At 40.2% G+C, this 13,015-nt stretch overlaps 1 protein-coding gene across 1 annotated transcript in view; it reads left to right on the plus strand.

Annotated features, from left to right (window-relative positions):
- LOC126210066 (tRNA-specific adenosine deaminase 2) overlaps positions 1-12,586 on the plus strand; it is a 30,278-nt gene extending 17,692 nt beyond the window's left edge. Inside the window, exons 2-3 of the mRNA XM_049939186.1 lie at positions 8,384-8,671; positions 11,995-12,586. Coding sequence (XP_049795143.1) covers positions 8,384-8,671; positions 11,995-12,093 — 387 coding nt within the window. The 3' untranslated portion in view covers positions 12,094-12,586. The remainder of the gene's footprint in view (positions 1-8,383; positions 8,672-11,994) is intronic.
- Positions 12,587-13,015: the final 429 nt, after the last annotated feature.

Raw genomic sequence — 13,015 nt, forward strand, 5'->3', positions numbered from 1 at the left:
CTGTTTCGAAGCTCCAGCCGATCACATAGCCGCTGCAACCTGGAAAACTAAAGGGTGTGACCTTCCTTGGAGGTGAGACTGCTAAAGAGAAAAATCCTCCGCCTTTAAACACTACAAAAATTATAGGAAACTACATTGATATCATTGATGGCCAACCAGCCCAAGCCCTTGTGGACTCTGGAGCATCATATTCAATAATTCCACAGAAGTACCGTCGCCAGTTGCAGAAAACTGTATTCGTCGACAACAAAACATCTCTACTGGAGGTGGCTAACGGGAAATATGTAAAATCTATAGGAAAATGTGTCATTCGTGTGGGTATAAGTGGCCATATACAGCCCTTAGAATTTATTGTCTTACAAGAGTGTAGTCATGACATCATTCTCGGATGGGACTTCTTGGAAGCTTCTCAGGCAACTATAGATTGTGGTCGCTCGAAGATTATGCTAGATGAGATGATATACTGTGGACAGGAAGATGCACATCCAAGTGTTTGGAGACTGTGTGCTGGATGAAGTGATCATGCCTGCAGTCAGTGCTAGAAAGGTAACTGTCATGTCATGCCATGCATCATTGCATGGATCTTGTAGTGGAATGTAAGAGAAGCTTAACAAATTTGTTACAGTGCATATAAAGGTACCTCTGTAATAATGCTTGGTTTCAGAAACCAGTTTTGTACGCACTTGTTTTGCTTTTACCATAGTTTTAAAATATTTGTCAACTTGTTGCATTCTAATTCCCGGTAGCATATAGATTTTGCAGTTGCAGGCAGTGATATTTTTCAGTAGTGAATCACCAATTGTTAGAAATTCATTTTCATTCCCTTGCATAGTTGTGGTCTCATCTTTTTCTTTGCCATATGTCACTACCTTTCATTTTCATTTATCTACCAATTTTTGGCTTGTTGTGTTTATCATGACATTGTCAGAAACACTGGATGTGTTGTTTTTAAAGTTTGTATGTACACATGTGTTACCATGGTCTTGTTGTTTTTCTGGTTCATGTATCATTTTATAGTAACTTTATAATTTCCTTCTTTGTGTCCACAGCACTTACAAGATCAGCCATTTTGTTAGTTAAACACCCATGGCTTGTCCACAGAAAATCAACACTGATGAATTTTATGTTCACTTTCACATACTTTTCAAGTAACCCCTAATTGCACTTGTCACAAAAATATTTTATATATCAGGAATATCGCTACTTTGGAAAAAATAGTCTGTTTTTCTTGAAGTTATACTTACCACACACTAAATTCTTTAACAATATTATGAGAAAGAAAGTTGCTACTCACCATATAGCGGAGATGCTGATTCGCATATAGGCACAATTTTCACACGTAAAGCTTTCGGCCAATGGCCTTTGTCAACACTAGACACACATACCAACACACACACTCACGCAAATGCAACTCACACACTCGACTGCAGTCTCAGGCAACTGAAACTATAGTTTCAGTGGTTTCAGTTGCCTGATACTACAGTCACGTGTGCAAGCTGCGTTTGCGCGCGGGCGCGCGCGCATGTGTGTGTGTGTGTGTGTGTGTGTGTGAGAAAATCTTTTTGTTGTGCCTATCTGCAACTCAGTATCTCCACTATATGGCGAATAGCAACTTTCATTCTCATAATATTGTTACATTCCATCCTGGATTTTCCGTTGTTTGACTAAATACTTTAAATACTACTTACTCAACATTTATGTATATTTACTGATATTGTTCCAGTGATGTGGTTACAGTGGTAAGCACACTGCACTTGCCTTCAAGCTTTAGATTGTCCACGTCACCAAACAACTGTAGACAAATTCTTTGATTTTTATTTGATTACATTTGTACAAAGTATGTACATGTAACATAAGACAAGTCAACTTCCTCCACTACACATCTTTTTGTGTCCAATGGCCGTGATACTGAGGGTGCTTGAAATGCTAACTCTGATACTAAAAGAATGTTTTATGTGCTGTAAAAATAGAAGCTCATTTTACTGTTTATATTATCCATTGCACTAGTGAAATATAATTAGAGCACTGAAATAATTCAGCATTTAATTCAAAGATTTCACAAATTGATAACTTGTGTGTTAAAATAACTAAAATGTACCACTATCCATTCAACGTAAGCTCTTGCAGTGATTTGAACGGTCCCATATGTTATCCTCTGTAAATGTAGCTTACATAGGGATAAATGACATACACACCACTTTTAAACTCAGAATATTACTGGTTGGAAGGTTGCAAACTCCATTATCTAACATCATATTTCTTTGAAAACAAATGTGTCATAATTTTTAATTGACTGCTCGGTCTTAACGTCACAGATGGTCAGATTAGTACCTTCAGGATCAGTCTGTTTCACCATAAAATCTGTCTTTAGCTTTCCTATTGCCCCATGTATTACCTTTGCAATAAGAGTTCTGACCTAACCCCAATTGATTAGCTACACATTACATGTAGGAAGGCTGGAAACCTAATGTGTACAACTGGTGCTTTATCACATTACTATTTTGAATTCAGAACCTGATAGATAAGGGAGTTCTACTTTTTCATCTCATCTTGTTTTTCCCTCTTTTTTTGATCAGTTTCTCTAAAGTTATCTTTTCCCCAGAAATGTTTGACACAGGTGCAGGTGATGAAATACAAACAACCCAACCTACAGTGTCAAGTGATTAAAATTACATGAGCTTTTGGCTAAGCACTCCTTGACCATTGTCAAGTGGTATGACTGCCACTGGGCTTCTGGTACCCTCTCCCCCCCTCCCCCCCCCCTCATGTATACACTAGCTGCCGTGTGTGATGTCACTGATGCCCATGGCAACACTATGTATGGGCATATGGCGTTCGATACGTCCACTTATATGGCGCAATTGCTGCATCCCATACAGTGCTGTAATGCAGGCCACTGTCTCTAATTAGGGCGTTATCAATTATTTTTATTTCAATGACTTCTTTAGTTACACGATCCCAGAAGCCGTTACTCCAAGCCGTGACGTATGTTTCATCAAATTTTATCCAGTATCTGTGTTCTAAAGCACGCACAGCTAAAGTAGATTTCTCAGAGTAGCATAGGCGATAAAACCTCTCATTCTCCTTCCGGTGTTGTTCCACAGAGCGTACTGTTTGTCCGTCGTAACACTGGCAGTACTTGCAAGAGATTGTAGACCCCAAATGTTCTGAGACCTGATGCGCCTTTAACTGGTGTCGTTTCAGTAGGCGGCTTATCTTGCCCGACACAGGACCACAGAATGTAAAAAAGGCGAGTTTCTTTTCCTGCTCATCATCAGTGGTCTTTTTTTTTTGTGAGTCGTGCTTGAAATCACTTCATTTATTTGATGAATGTAAGAGGTGGTGTTACTGAAGACCTTGTGTAGGCGGCTCAGTTCGTGGGGCAAGTTATCGGTATCTGATACCATTCTTGAATGGTTCACCAGTGTTCAAAAACATTGTACTTCTGTGTTGACTGATGAGGGCTGATGACATGCAAGTACAGATCAGTGGGGGTGGGTTTTCTATAGACGCTGTAGCCAAGTCATCCATTTCATTTGCATTGGGTGGGGACGTCGAGAAGGGGAAATGCGTCGTCTTTTTCTACGACTGTGGTAAACTGGATATTACTGTTATTGCCATTGAGGACATCCAAGAAGTCATCCAATTTCTCACATCCGTGTGGGCAAATGACGAACATGTGATCAACACATTGAAAGAAACGACGAGGCTTTAATGGCACCATGACTGAGGCTATCTCCCCAAAATTTTCGTTGAAGAGGTACATAAATTTAGTGATGCAGTGTGAGAATGGGCCGAGGATTTTTGCTGGTAAATTGCTCCACTCATTTACCAGCCTAAGCATATTTACTACCATTGTTGTTCCATGGTTCAAACTTACCTTGTACTAATGGTCTTTCCTTTCCTGATATAACCCACCAGAACCCAGTCTGTGTCTTACGTCTTCCCATGCGAGACTTTCTCATTTCAGTTTCTTAATGATTTCCATGACAGTACGCGTGTCCAGTCGTCTCCCATTGTAGACGTGGCTGCTCTCGGCTGGTCTCTTTATTTCTGATTTGACAGTTTTCTTTATCTTTGGTGGGATACTTGATCCGTGCAGCAAACTGCAGCTGGGCTCTTACAAGGGATACATGCGCTTCCTCCTTTATATCCTTGCTCAAAATCTTTAGTACCCTCATTAAGATGTGCCAAGACTTATTGGTATACACACTGTTTACTGCCTCGCCTATATTATGTAGTTCCCAGTATATTTCCTGGCACTCGGTATCACATCCAGGTATCGCCACAGTTGTCTTGCTGTGATGGTGTTGGGTCCCAGTTTGTAATCTTATCAGTTGAAGTGCATTTACAGTGTAACAGGCTCTTCTGCCGCTTGCTACTGTTCGAATTTGTTTCTTTCGATTGTAGCTGATTGGATAATAGAAGATGGTAGCCAGTGAAAAATCACTGAATCTAATGATTTCTTTTGGTAGAATATGTGAACTGATTTGTTCTCAGTGTGAAGAGTGTGAAGGAAACTAGATGTGGTGATAGACTGGACTGTAGCAAAGTCCAAGGCCTAGGTTAGTTTGGGAATATGACAGTTTCATTGTGGATTGGCAGAACGAACTGATGTGAATGGAAAAAGACTAGATACGCAGGCAGGCTGACCTGTAGTGAAGCCTGAGGTGTGGGTTAAGTTGGAATGTGACAATTTCGATGTGATTTCACAAAGTCAGTGTATGTGAATGGAAGAAAACATGACCTGCTGTCAGACAGACCTGTAGGAAAGCCTGATTCCTAGTTTAGGTTTTAATGTGACTATTTGGTTGAGAGTTGGCTAAGCCAAAATAGAATTGCCATCATGACTGATGTGTAGTGTAGCCTGAGATATATGTTTTTCATTGCAATAATGTACATGTGTCTTATTTCTGATATTGGCTACAATTCTAACATAATAGAACAAAATACCAGGGAACTGTATTCACAAACCACATTGCCGACAGGCCGCTGTGATGTAAACACCCCATGGAGGCTAGCACTATATTGGATGACAGAAGGTCACTATACCAAAGACGAAAAGAGTTTTAATTGAGGCGCTACAATATCCTATCAAATTTCAACTATCTGAATTGTTGCCAGCAGCTATTGGGAAGGTTTTCACATTAATTTAATGGCTGTATAACACTCAAATACTACTCCTTTATTAATTTTATAATACTGAAGTATTGATGTAAAGCAGATTATGTTTTAGATTTCATCTTATATCTGCAGTAAACTATGGATTTTGTAAAGTTATGTAGTGCGGCTTCCAGCCTTTGGTTGTTATCCTAGTTATGATTTCCTCCTCGAAGTTGTTCATGTGTTTCCTTTGTTTCCCCTTTGGCACCATGGCCTTCCAGTGTAGAGCTAGCCTCCACAGACAGCTTATACCACATTGGCCTGTTAGCAATACAGTGGAAGTATGCACATCACATGGGATTTTATGTTTTACTTGCATTGATTTTATACAGCTGGTGTCTACTGGTCATGTAATATATCCAACAGGGTGTTACCTGGTAAGCTATTTCTCAGATTTCTACCATTCTCGAAGTTTCAGTTCCATACTAGAGAATCGGATTTGGTTGATATTTCCCATGTATTTATAATATTATCTCTAGAATTTAGTTAATTTTTAGGCATTTTATCCGTGTTCACAGTAGTGCCCAGTAATATCCCATTCATTATTTGTGTTGTTTTTTTTTTCCTGTTGTTTCCTAGGCCTGACTCATTCAGTAGCATTACATCTTAACAAGCATCTTTTGGGAGTTCTCAATTTTATTATGACAACCCACCAATGTGGTTTGAGTCTTAATATGGATAACTTTCTGAATGCTGGGACTCTATAATTGTCCATTTACACTATGAAAATATAGCCATTGTGACTACTTGTCTCTTTTGTATTCTTGACAGATAAAGCTGAATATGCATGTATACTGACATGAAACCAGTATCTGTGAATAAAGCACCTTCGTATAGCCATGTGGCTTTTGGAAACACCTAATGACTTGCTTTTTTAGTGTTATAATTTTTATGATAATTTGAATGGTTATTGAGTTTTGAGTGTTGTTTGTTATTGTTCACATTGTATCTGAGTTGTGTTTGCCCTCCCCAGAAATTTGTTTATATCATAATGTACACCATCTTATGTTTGAAAATATTTTGTTCCATTAACACCAGAAGAAAATTACTTTCCATTGTTCCATTTCCATTAATCTAATGGATTTTACATTTTATCATAATTTTCTGTTATTGAACAATATTGTTTTGTCATGGATTAATTGAAGCTTTATATATTGCTCATCAGTTTTAATCAGTAACGCCATCGAAATGGCTGAAATCCATCACCGGAAGTTACAAATACATGTGACTATATTACAAGATAGTGACCATAACATAAGAGACACATGTTAGAATGCTATTGTGGAGAAAAACATACTGTCAACTATAATGTAGGAATAATGTATCCAACAGAACAAATGTGGGAAGTTGGGGTTTTCGGGTGTGGACAAATGAAATTGGAGAATCATGACAATCATGATATCAAAAAAAACAATCCACAAATTGGTATCAAAAATTTCACTTAACCTTTATAGTACAGTTGAACTGCCTGATACCATCAGAACACAAAAATCGCTGAAACGAATGAACTATGGTTACAAACATTTCATTTAGCTTATGTAAATCGAATGAAGTGCATGATATTAGTACAAAACACGGCCTTTGCAGTGAAATTGATGTAGTACAGAAAGTTACAATTAACTTATTTATTTCAATTGCATTGTCGATTTGCATCACAACAGACATGTAATCTTTCTAGGGGTAATATTATATAACACACCGCAGCTATTTATACTACTGAAAATACCAATATTAAATATGAGAAACAGAAGGAGCATACCTCCCAAGAGAACAAGAGAAGTTGAGACTCAAAGAAATGTGTGTGTGTGTGTGTGTGTGTGTGTGTGTGTGTGTGTGTGTGTGTGTGTGTGTGTGTGTGTGTGTGTGTGTGTGTGTGTGGAGAGAGAGCAAAAAAACATTCATTAAACAGAACTCAGTAACTCAAGCCCACTCCCTACCATTCAACTTGCTACCATTCACCTATACATCCTCACAAGTGTCTTCAAAAAACCATGCAAACAACCTATCAAGAACACTCCTTCGCCGTGAATACTCGTCAAGATGAGCTTGTAAAAGGTGCCTTTTATGCCCCCCCCCCCAAGTCTCCCATTAAACTCAATTTGATGATTTAATACTAAATGATTACACTTTCCCCATTCTATGCCAAAAGCACGTAAGAAGCAAACTCAGCAGAAACTGTAGAGCAATCCCCAGTGACATACTCTTTATGCAACCAACTGAAAACTTCTTTCTACGATTTTCTACTGTCCTGAAAAGATCATCTGCATTTACATCTCAGAAACAACAGCCTTCCGTTCCCATATCAAAGACCTACAGCATTCCATCCCCTCCCATACTAACATTTCCCAAACCTAGATTCATCCATTTTTACAAACACTTCTTGTCCCCCTATTAGATTTCTATAATTAATAAATTTCTCACAAATGTCCCTGCAAAACAAAAACCAATGTATAATAAATTTGGTTTTGTGTGTTTCATAGTAAATTGTAAGATGATGATGAAGATGATATAATAAAACTTATAAACAAAAATGTTACTCGGTGATCAGACCTTAAGCCTGCTCTGACTGGCTGACTGCTGCCTACAAAGCAGTATGAGGAGTAATCTACGATTGTGGAGCAGACAATTGGCATGTCACCAATCCCTCCAGTCATTACTGCCAGTTGCTGAATCATGATGATGTTGCTGGTTCTTTATTTGAGCAGTTGTTCATTTGGTCTCACAAGGCTGAGTGGACCACATTCTAGACATCCCTACCTCCGAAAAATTCTAAGGGATACCGGGAATTGAACCCAGGTCCTTCTGCACCAAAGGCAGTGACACTAACCATTCAGCTATACAGAGGTGATCGTAACATAATTATATGATATAAAATACCATGTTCACCACCTTGGCAACCTACAAATTTGCAAGGAAAATAAAAAAATGATCAATAACCATTAAAGTTCAGTTATATATGTTTGCAACAATGTGCCTGAAAATCACATTTATATAATTTTACAAGAATTTTTCTGTCTAATTTGCGAAGGAAAAACGGAGGGGGGATAGGAGGGAGAGGGGGGGGGAGAGAGAGAGAGAGAGAGAGAGAGAGAGAGAGAGAGAGTTTGGACAGGCCTGCTCATTGTCGTCACCATGCAACACATAATACACAATATATACAAATATATCATATTGTAAATTTGGACATCGGAATGTGTTTTCTAACTGTGTTTCCCATTAGGTTTTTGTGACTGTGGAGCCATGCATCATGTGCTGCAGTGCACTGTCAAGCCTACACGTTAAACGAGTGACATATGGATGCGACAATTTTCGTTTCGGTGGCTGTGGATCTGTCCTCGATGTACCACAGCTCACAGACAATCCACTGGTGACAGTGTCTGGAGTGCAGAAGGACCGTGCCATTGCACTGTTGAAGCAGTTTTATCAGGGCAGCAATCCTAATGCTCCCCCTTCCAAAATTGCAAAGAAGGAGGCACGATTAGAAAGGAGAGCCATTAGGGAAAAGCAGGTGAGAAGGTGTCTCCTTTGTATTTATGCCATTTTGAGGTGAAGCAACCCTTGCAGTGTTAACTATGAGATAAAAAGTAGCTTAAATCTGAGATCATGGGCAGTACAAGCCAGAACACTTTTTCACTACTGAATGTTCATTGGCACTGAGTCAGTTTCTGGTAGACAACACAAAGTAAGCACTGACAGGGGGGGGGGGGGGGGGGAAAGAAACAAGTTTACCAGGACTGCAGATACATATCTGCAAATAAAGAAATTAATATATAACTTGATTTTTTCCTGAGGTGATAATTAAAGCTTTATTACTACCACTCATATAGATGCATTTTTTAACAAGTCTACCAAAAGATTCATTACTGAATTATTGCTCTTCTTTGTAAATGAGTAATTCAAAATGTACTAACTATAAATTGTATTCAAGTAGTTGAAACTGTATATTTAAAAGGTATCAGAAAGGGGCAACACACAATATCAAACAAGAATAAAACTTGGCTTTCTGTAAGTACATGTTTCCAAATTGGAAAAGAGCGAAGAAAAGTGGACTGAGAAAGCTAAGGGAACCACAAAAATCGAGGATTATTGTTGTTGTTTAACCAGTTGCAGCTACTGTGAATAGCCAAGTCCAAAATTGTAAATGTTCAGTATTGTTCAGAGTTCCTTCCTTACTCTTTCTTATTTCTCAGAATATATAGCACAGTCCAAGATTGGGGTTACGCTGCAACATGCAAGTTAAGCTGGAATTGCGGTCACCACAAGAACCGTGTTTTAAAAGCTGCATGAATCTTTAGGCAGACTGACCGTCTCCTCCCCATACACTGCAGTCCAGAGATTTTCTTGCTGTTTGTCCAATGACTGCTTAAAACTACCTGTTAAAATGCCCCCTTGCACTGCAGTCACATCTTAGAGGGTACTGTTAATGTCACTACACAAAGCGTGTTAGTGAGCACTATATCTGTTCTTAATACACTCCTGGAAATGGAAAAAATAACACATTGACACCGGTGTGTCAGACCCACCATACTTGCTGCGGACACTGCGAGAGGGCTGTACAAGCAATGATCACACGCACGGCACAGCGGACACACCAGGAACCGCGGTGTTGGCCGTCGAATGGCGCTAGCTGCGCAGCATTTGTGCACCGCCGCCGTCAGTGTCAGCCAGTTTGCCGTGGCATACGGAGCTCCATCGCAGTCTTTAACACTGGTAGCATGCCGCGACAGCGTGGACGTGAACCGTATGTGCAGTTGACGGACTTTGAGCGAGGGCGTATAGTGGGCATGCGGGAGGCCGGGTGGACGTACCGCCGAATTGCTCAACACGTGGGGCGTGAGGTCTCCACAGTACATCGATGTTGTCGCCAGTGGTCGGCGGAAGGTGCACGTGCCCGTCGACCTGGGACCGGACAGCGACGCACGGATGCACGCCAAGACCGTAGGATCCTACGCAGTGCCGTAGGGGACCGCACCGCCACTTCCCAGCAAATTAGGGACACTGTTGCTCCTGGGGTATCGGCGAGGACCATTCGCAACCGTCTCCATGAAGCTGGGCTACGGTCCTGCACACCGTTAGGCCGTCTTCCGCTCACGCCCCAACATCGTGCAGCCCGCCTCCAGTGGTGTCGCGACAGGCGTGAATGGAGGGACGAATGGAGACGTGTCGTCTTCAGCGATGAGAGTCGCTTCTGCCTTGGTGCCAATGATGGTCGTATGCGTGTTTGGCGCCGTGCAGGTGAGCGCCACAATCAGGACTGCATACGACCGAGGCACACAGGGCCAACACCCGGCATCATGGTGTGGGGAGCGATCTCCTACACTGGCCGTACACCACTGGTGATCGTCGAGGGGACACTGAATAGTGCACGGTACATCCAAACCGTCATCGAACCCATCGTTCTACCATTCCTAGACCGGCAAGGGAACTTGCTGTTCCAACAGGACAATGCACGTCCGCATGTATCCCGTGCCACCCAACGTGCTCTAGAAGGTGTAAGTCAACTACCCTGGCCAGCAAGATCTCCGGATCTGTCCCCCATTGAGCATGTTTGGGACTGGATGAAGCGTCGTCTCACGCGGTCTGCACGTCCAGCACGAACGCTGGTCCAACTGAGGCGCCAGGTGGAAATGGCATGGCAAGCCGTTCCACAGGACTACATCCAGCATCTCTACGATCGTCTCCATGGGAGAATAGCAGCCTGCATTGCTGCGAAAGGTGGATATACACTGTACTAGTGCCGACATTGTGCATGCTCTGTTGCCTGTGTCTATGTGCCTGTGGTTCTGTCAGTGTGATCATGTGATGTATCTGACCCCAGGAATGTGTCAATAAAGTTTCCCCTTCCTGGGACAATGAATTCACGGTGTTCTTATTTCAATTTCCAGGAGTGTAGTTACTGTCAAGATATCTTTCCCTGTAAATTCAACAGTAGAGCACTGTGTGCTAGAGCAGATTTGTTTGTTTATTTTCAGTACTTTGTTTTCCGATCAGCACAATCCCCCCCCCCCCCCCTCTTGGTTATTCAGGAGGGAGACATATTGACAGACTTGTTTTGAGGCCCACATTTACATCTATTTTTTGCAAGATCCTGTTCAATGTGTGATGTCTTGATTTACTGTTACTGGTTGTGTTTGAACAATGTCTTGTTGGGGACTCATCATCAGGAAAAGTACATGTAGCACCTACAGACTTATTTAAGACATATTTAAGATTGAAAAACAAACTGTGTTTGTGTCCTATTAATATTTGTTTATTACCAAGCCGTTTTTGACTTATTAAGCCATCTTCAAGAAACAACTGACTGGTTCCACAAGAGGCACAAGTGCATATGAAACGAAATATTAGAAACAAAGATACTATCAACACACACAGACACATTGGCAGTGACATTCCTCACCTAATGTTGTGGCCAAAGTTTTTGTTTCTAATGTTTGATTTCGTTTGCACTAGTGTCTCTTGGGAATGATAGTTCATTGTTTTTTCATGATGGGCTAATAAGCTGAAAACTGGTCCAAAATAAACAAATATTAGCAGAACTAAAATGTAGTTTGTTTGTTTTTCAACCTTATATATCTGCGTACAATTTATAGTTTGTAACTTTTAAATTCATTGTTTTTATTGAAGAACCATTAGTCCTTAAATAATCTTTTAGTAGTAATTTAAGACTGGAATTTTATTGCTTCATATTATGCTGCAGAGCCTAAGTTTGTGTTATTTATTTCGTCACAAAATACATCTGTATTTTTCACTGTAAATTAAAACAAGTATCTATCAATTAGTCACTTCATTGTGCTGCAGCAACTTAAATCTGGTCACTTTCTAATTTTCTAGGATTGCGAGGACATTCACTCCAAAACAGAAAGTGCTATGAATTGTCCTGTTCCTGACAAGTCTAACAATACTGGGCAAAGTAATCACATTGTGAACTGAAGCACTGAAGATAATTACTATGTATTTATTTGTCGTAATAAAGTACCCCATATCCTCTTACTTCTCTTTGTCTTCCAGTTTTCATCTGGCTCCAGGGATGTGCTGAACATCATTTCCTGTGTTTATGCCATTTGGACTATATGGTATTTTGACTTTGTATATCTGTCATTATCCATTGGAATGACACGGTATGGATACATAAGTGTGTGGGAAGACTGTAATTCATGTTTACAGATAATTCCACATTAGGTTACTATGAAAAATTGCACAACCCGACTACTGACTATTATCACCAAAATTTGCATCATTTACCATAGTACCAACATGATGCAATGTGGTGACTGCCACAGTGGAAACAAAAGATGTACACTAAACACCAAATTCTTAGTTTTTACTGTAACCTACTGAATGTGCCATGCACATGTATGCAGCTTTACTTTCACTCTTGTTTCATGTGAAATAAAGAAGTGTCAAACACTACACTAATTACTGACAGATTGTTTTAAGTTAGTAGAATAACAAAACATGTATTACATGTAATTTATTATGATCCCATTGTATCAGTTATTAGTAGGGACAGGAAAAATTTGTTTCAACAATTAACGTGAATTTGATGATTTTTAAGGAAATAACGCGAATTCAGCTGTTTTTAAGGAGGTAGCGTGAATTTGGCAGTTTTTAAGGAAGTAACGCAAAGTCGGAGTTTATCAGCAAAATTTCTCTGTGTCCTCGTAAGAAGTGTTGTAAATCTAATGAAGTTTAATGTTCTATGTTCAACTGTCACACTATTTTTTGCAGTCGTGACGTAACTAGTGGCCTGTCGACTTTTGCGAGCGCGTACGATGACCCACTGTGTGAATTTAAATTATTTATTTATTTTGCAGTGTATGTGCCGCAGTGTGCCTTTTTCAAGCAATGGTGC

The sequence above is a fragment of the Schistocerca nitens genome, chromosome 10 (assembly GCF_023898315.1).
Source record: "Schistocerca nitens isolate TAMUIC-IGC-003100 chromosome 10, iqSchNite1.1, whole genome shotgun sequence".
Lineage (NCBI taxonomy): Eukaryota > Metazoa > Arthropoda > Insecta > Orthoptera > Acrididae > Schistocerca > Schistocerca nitens.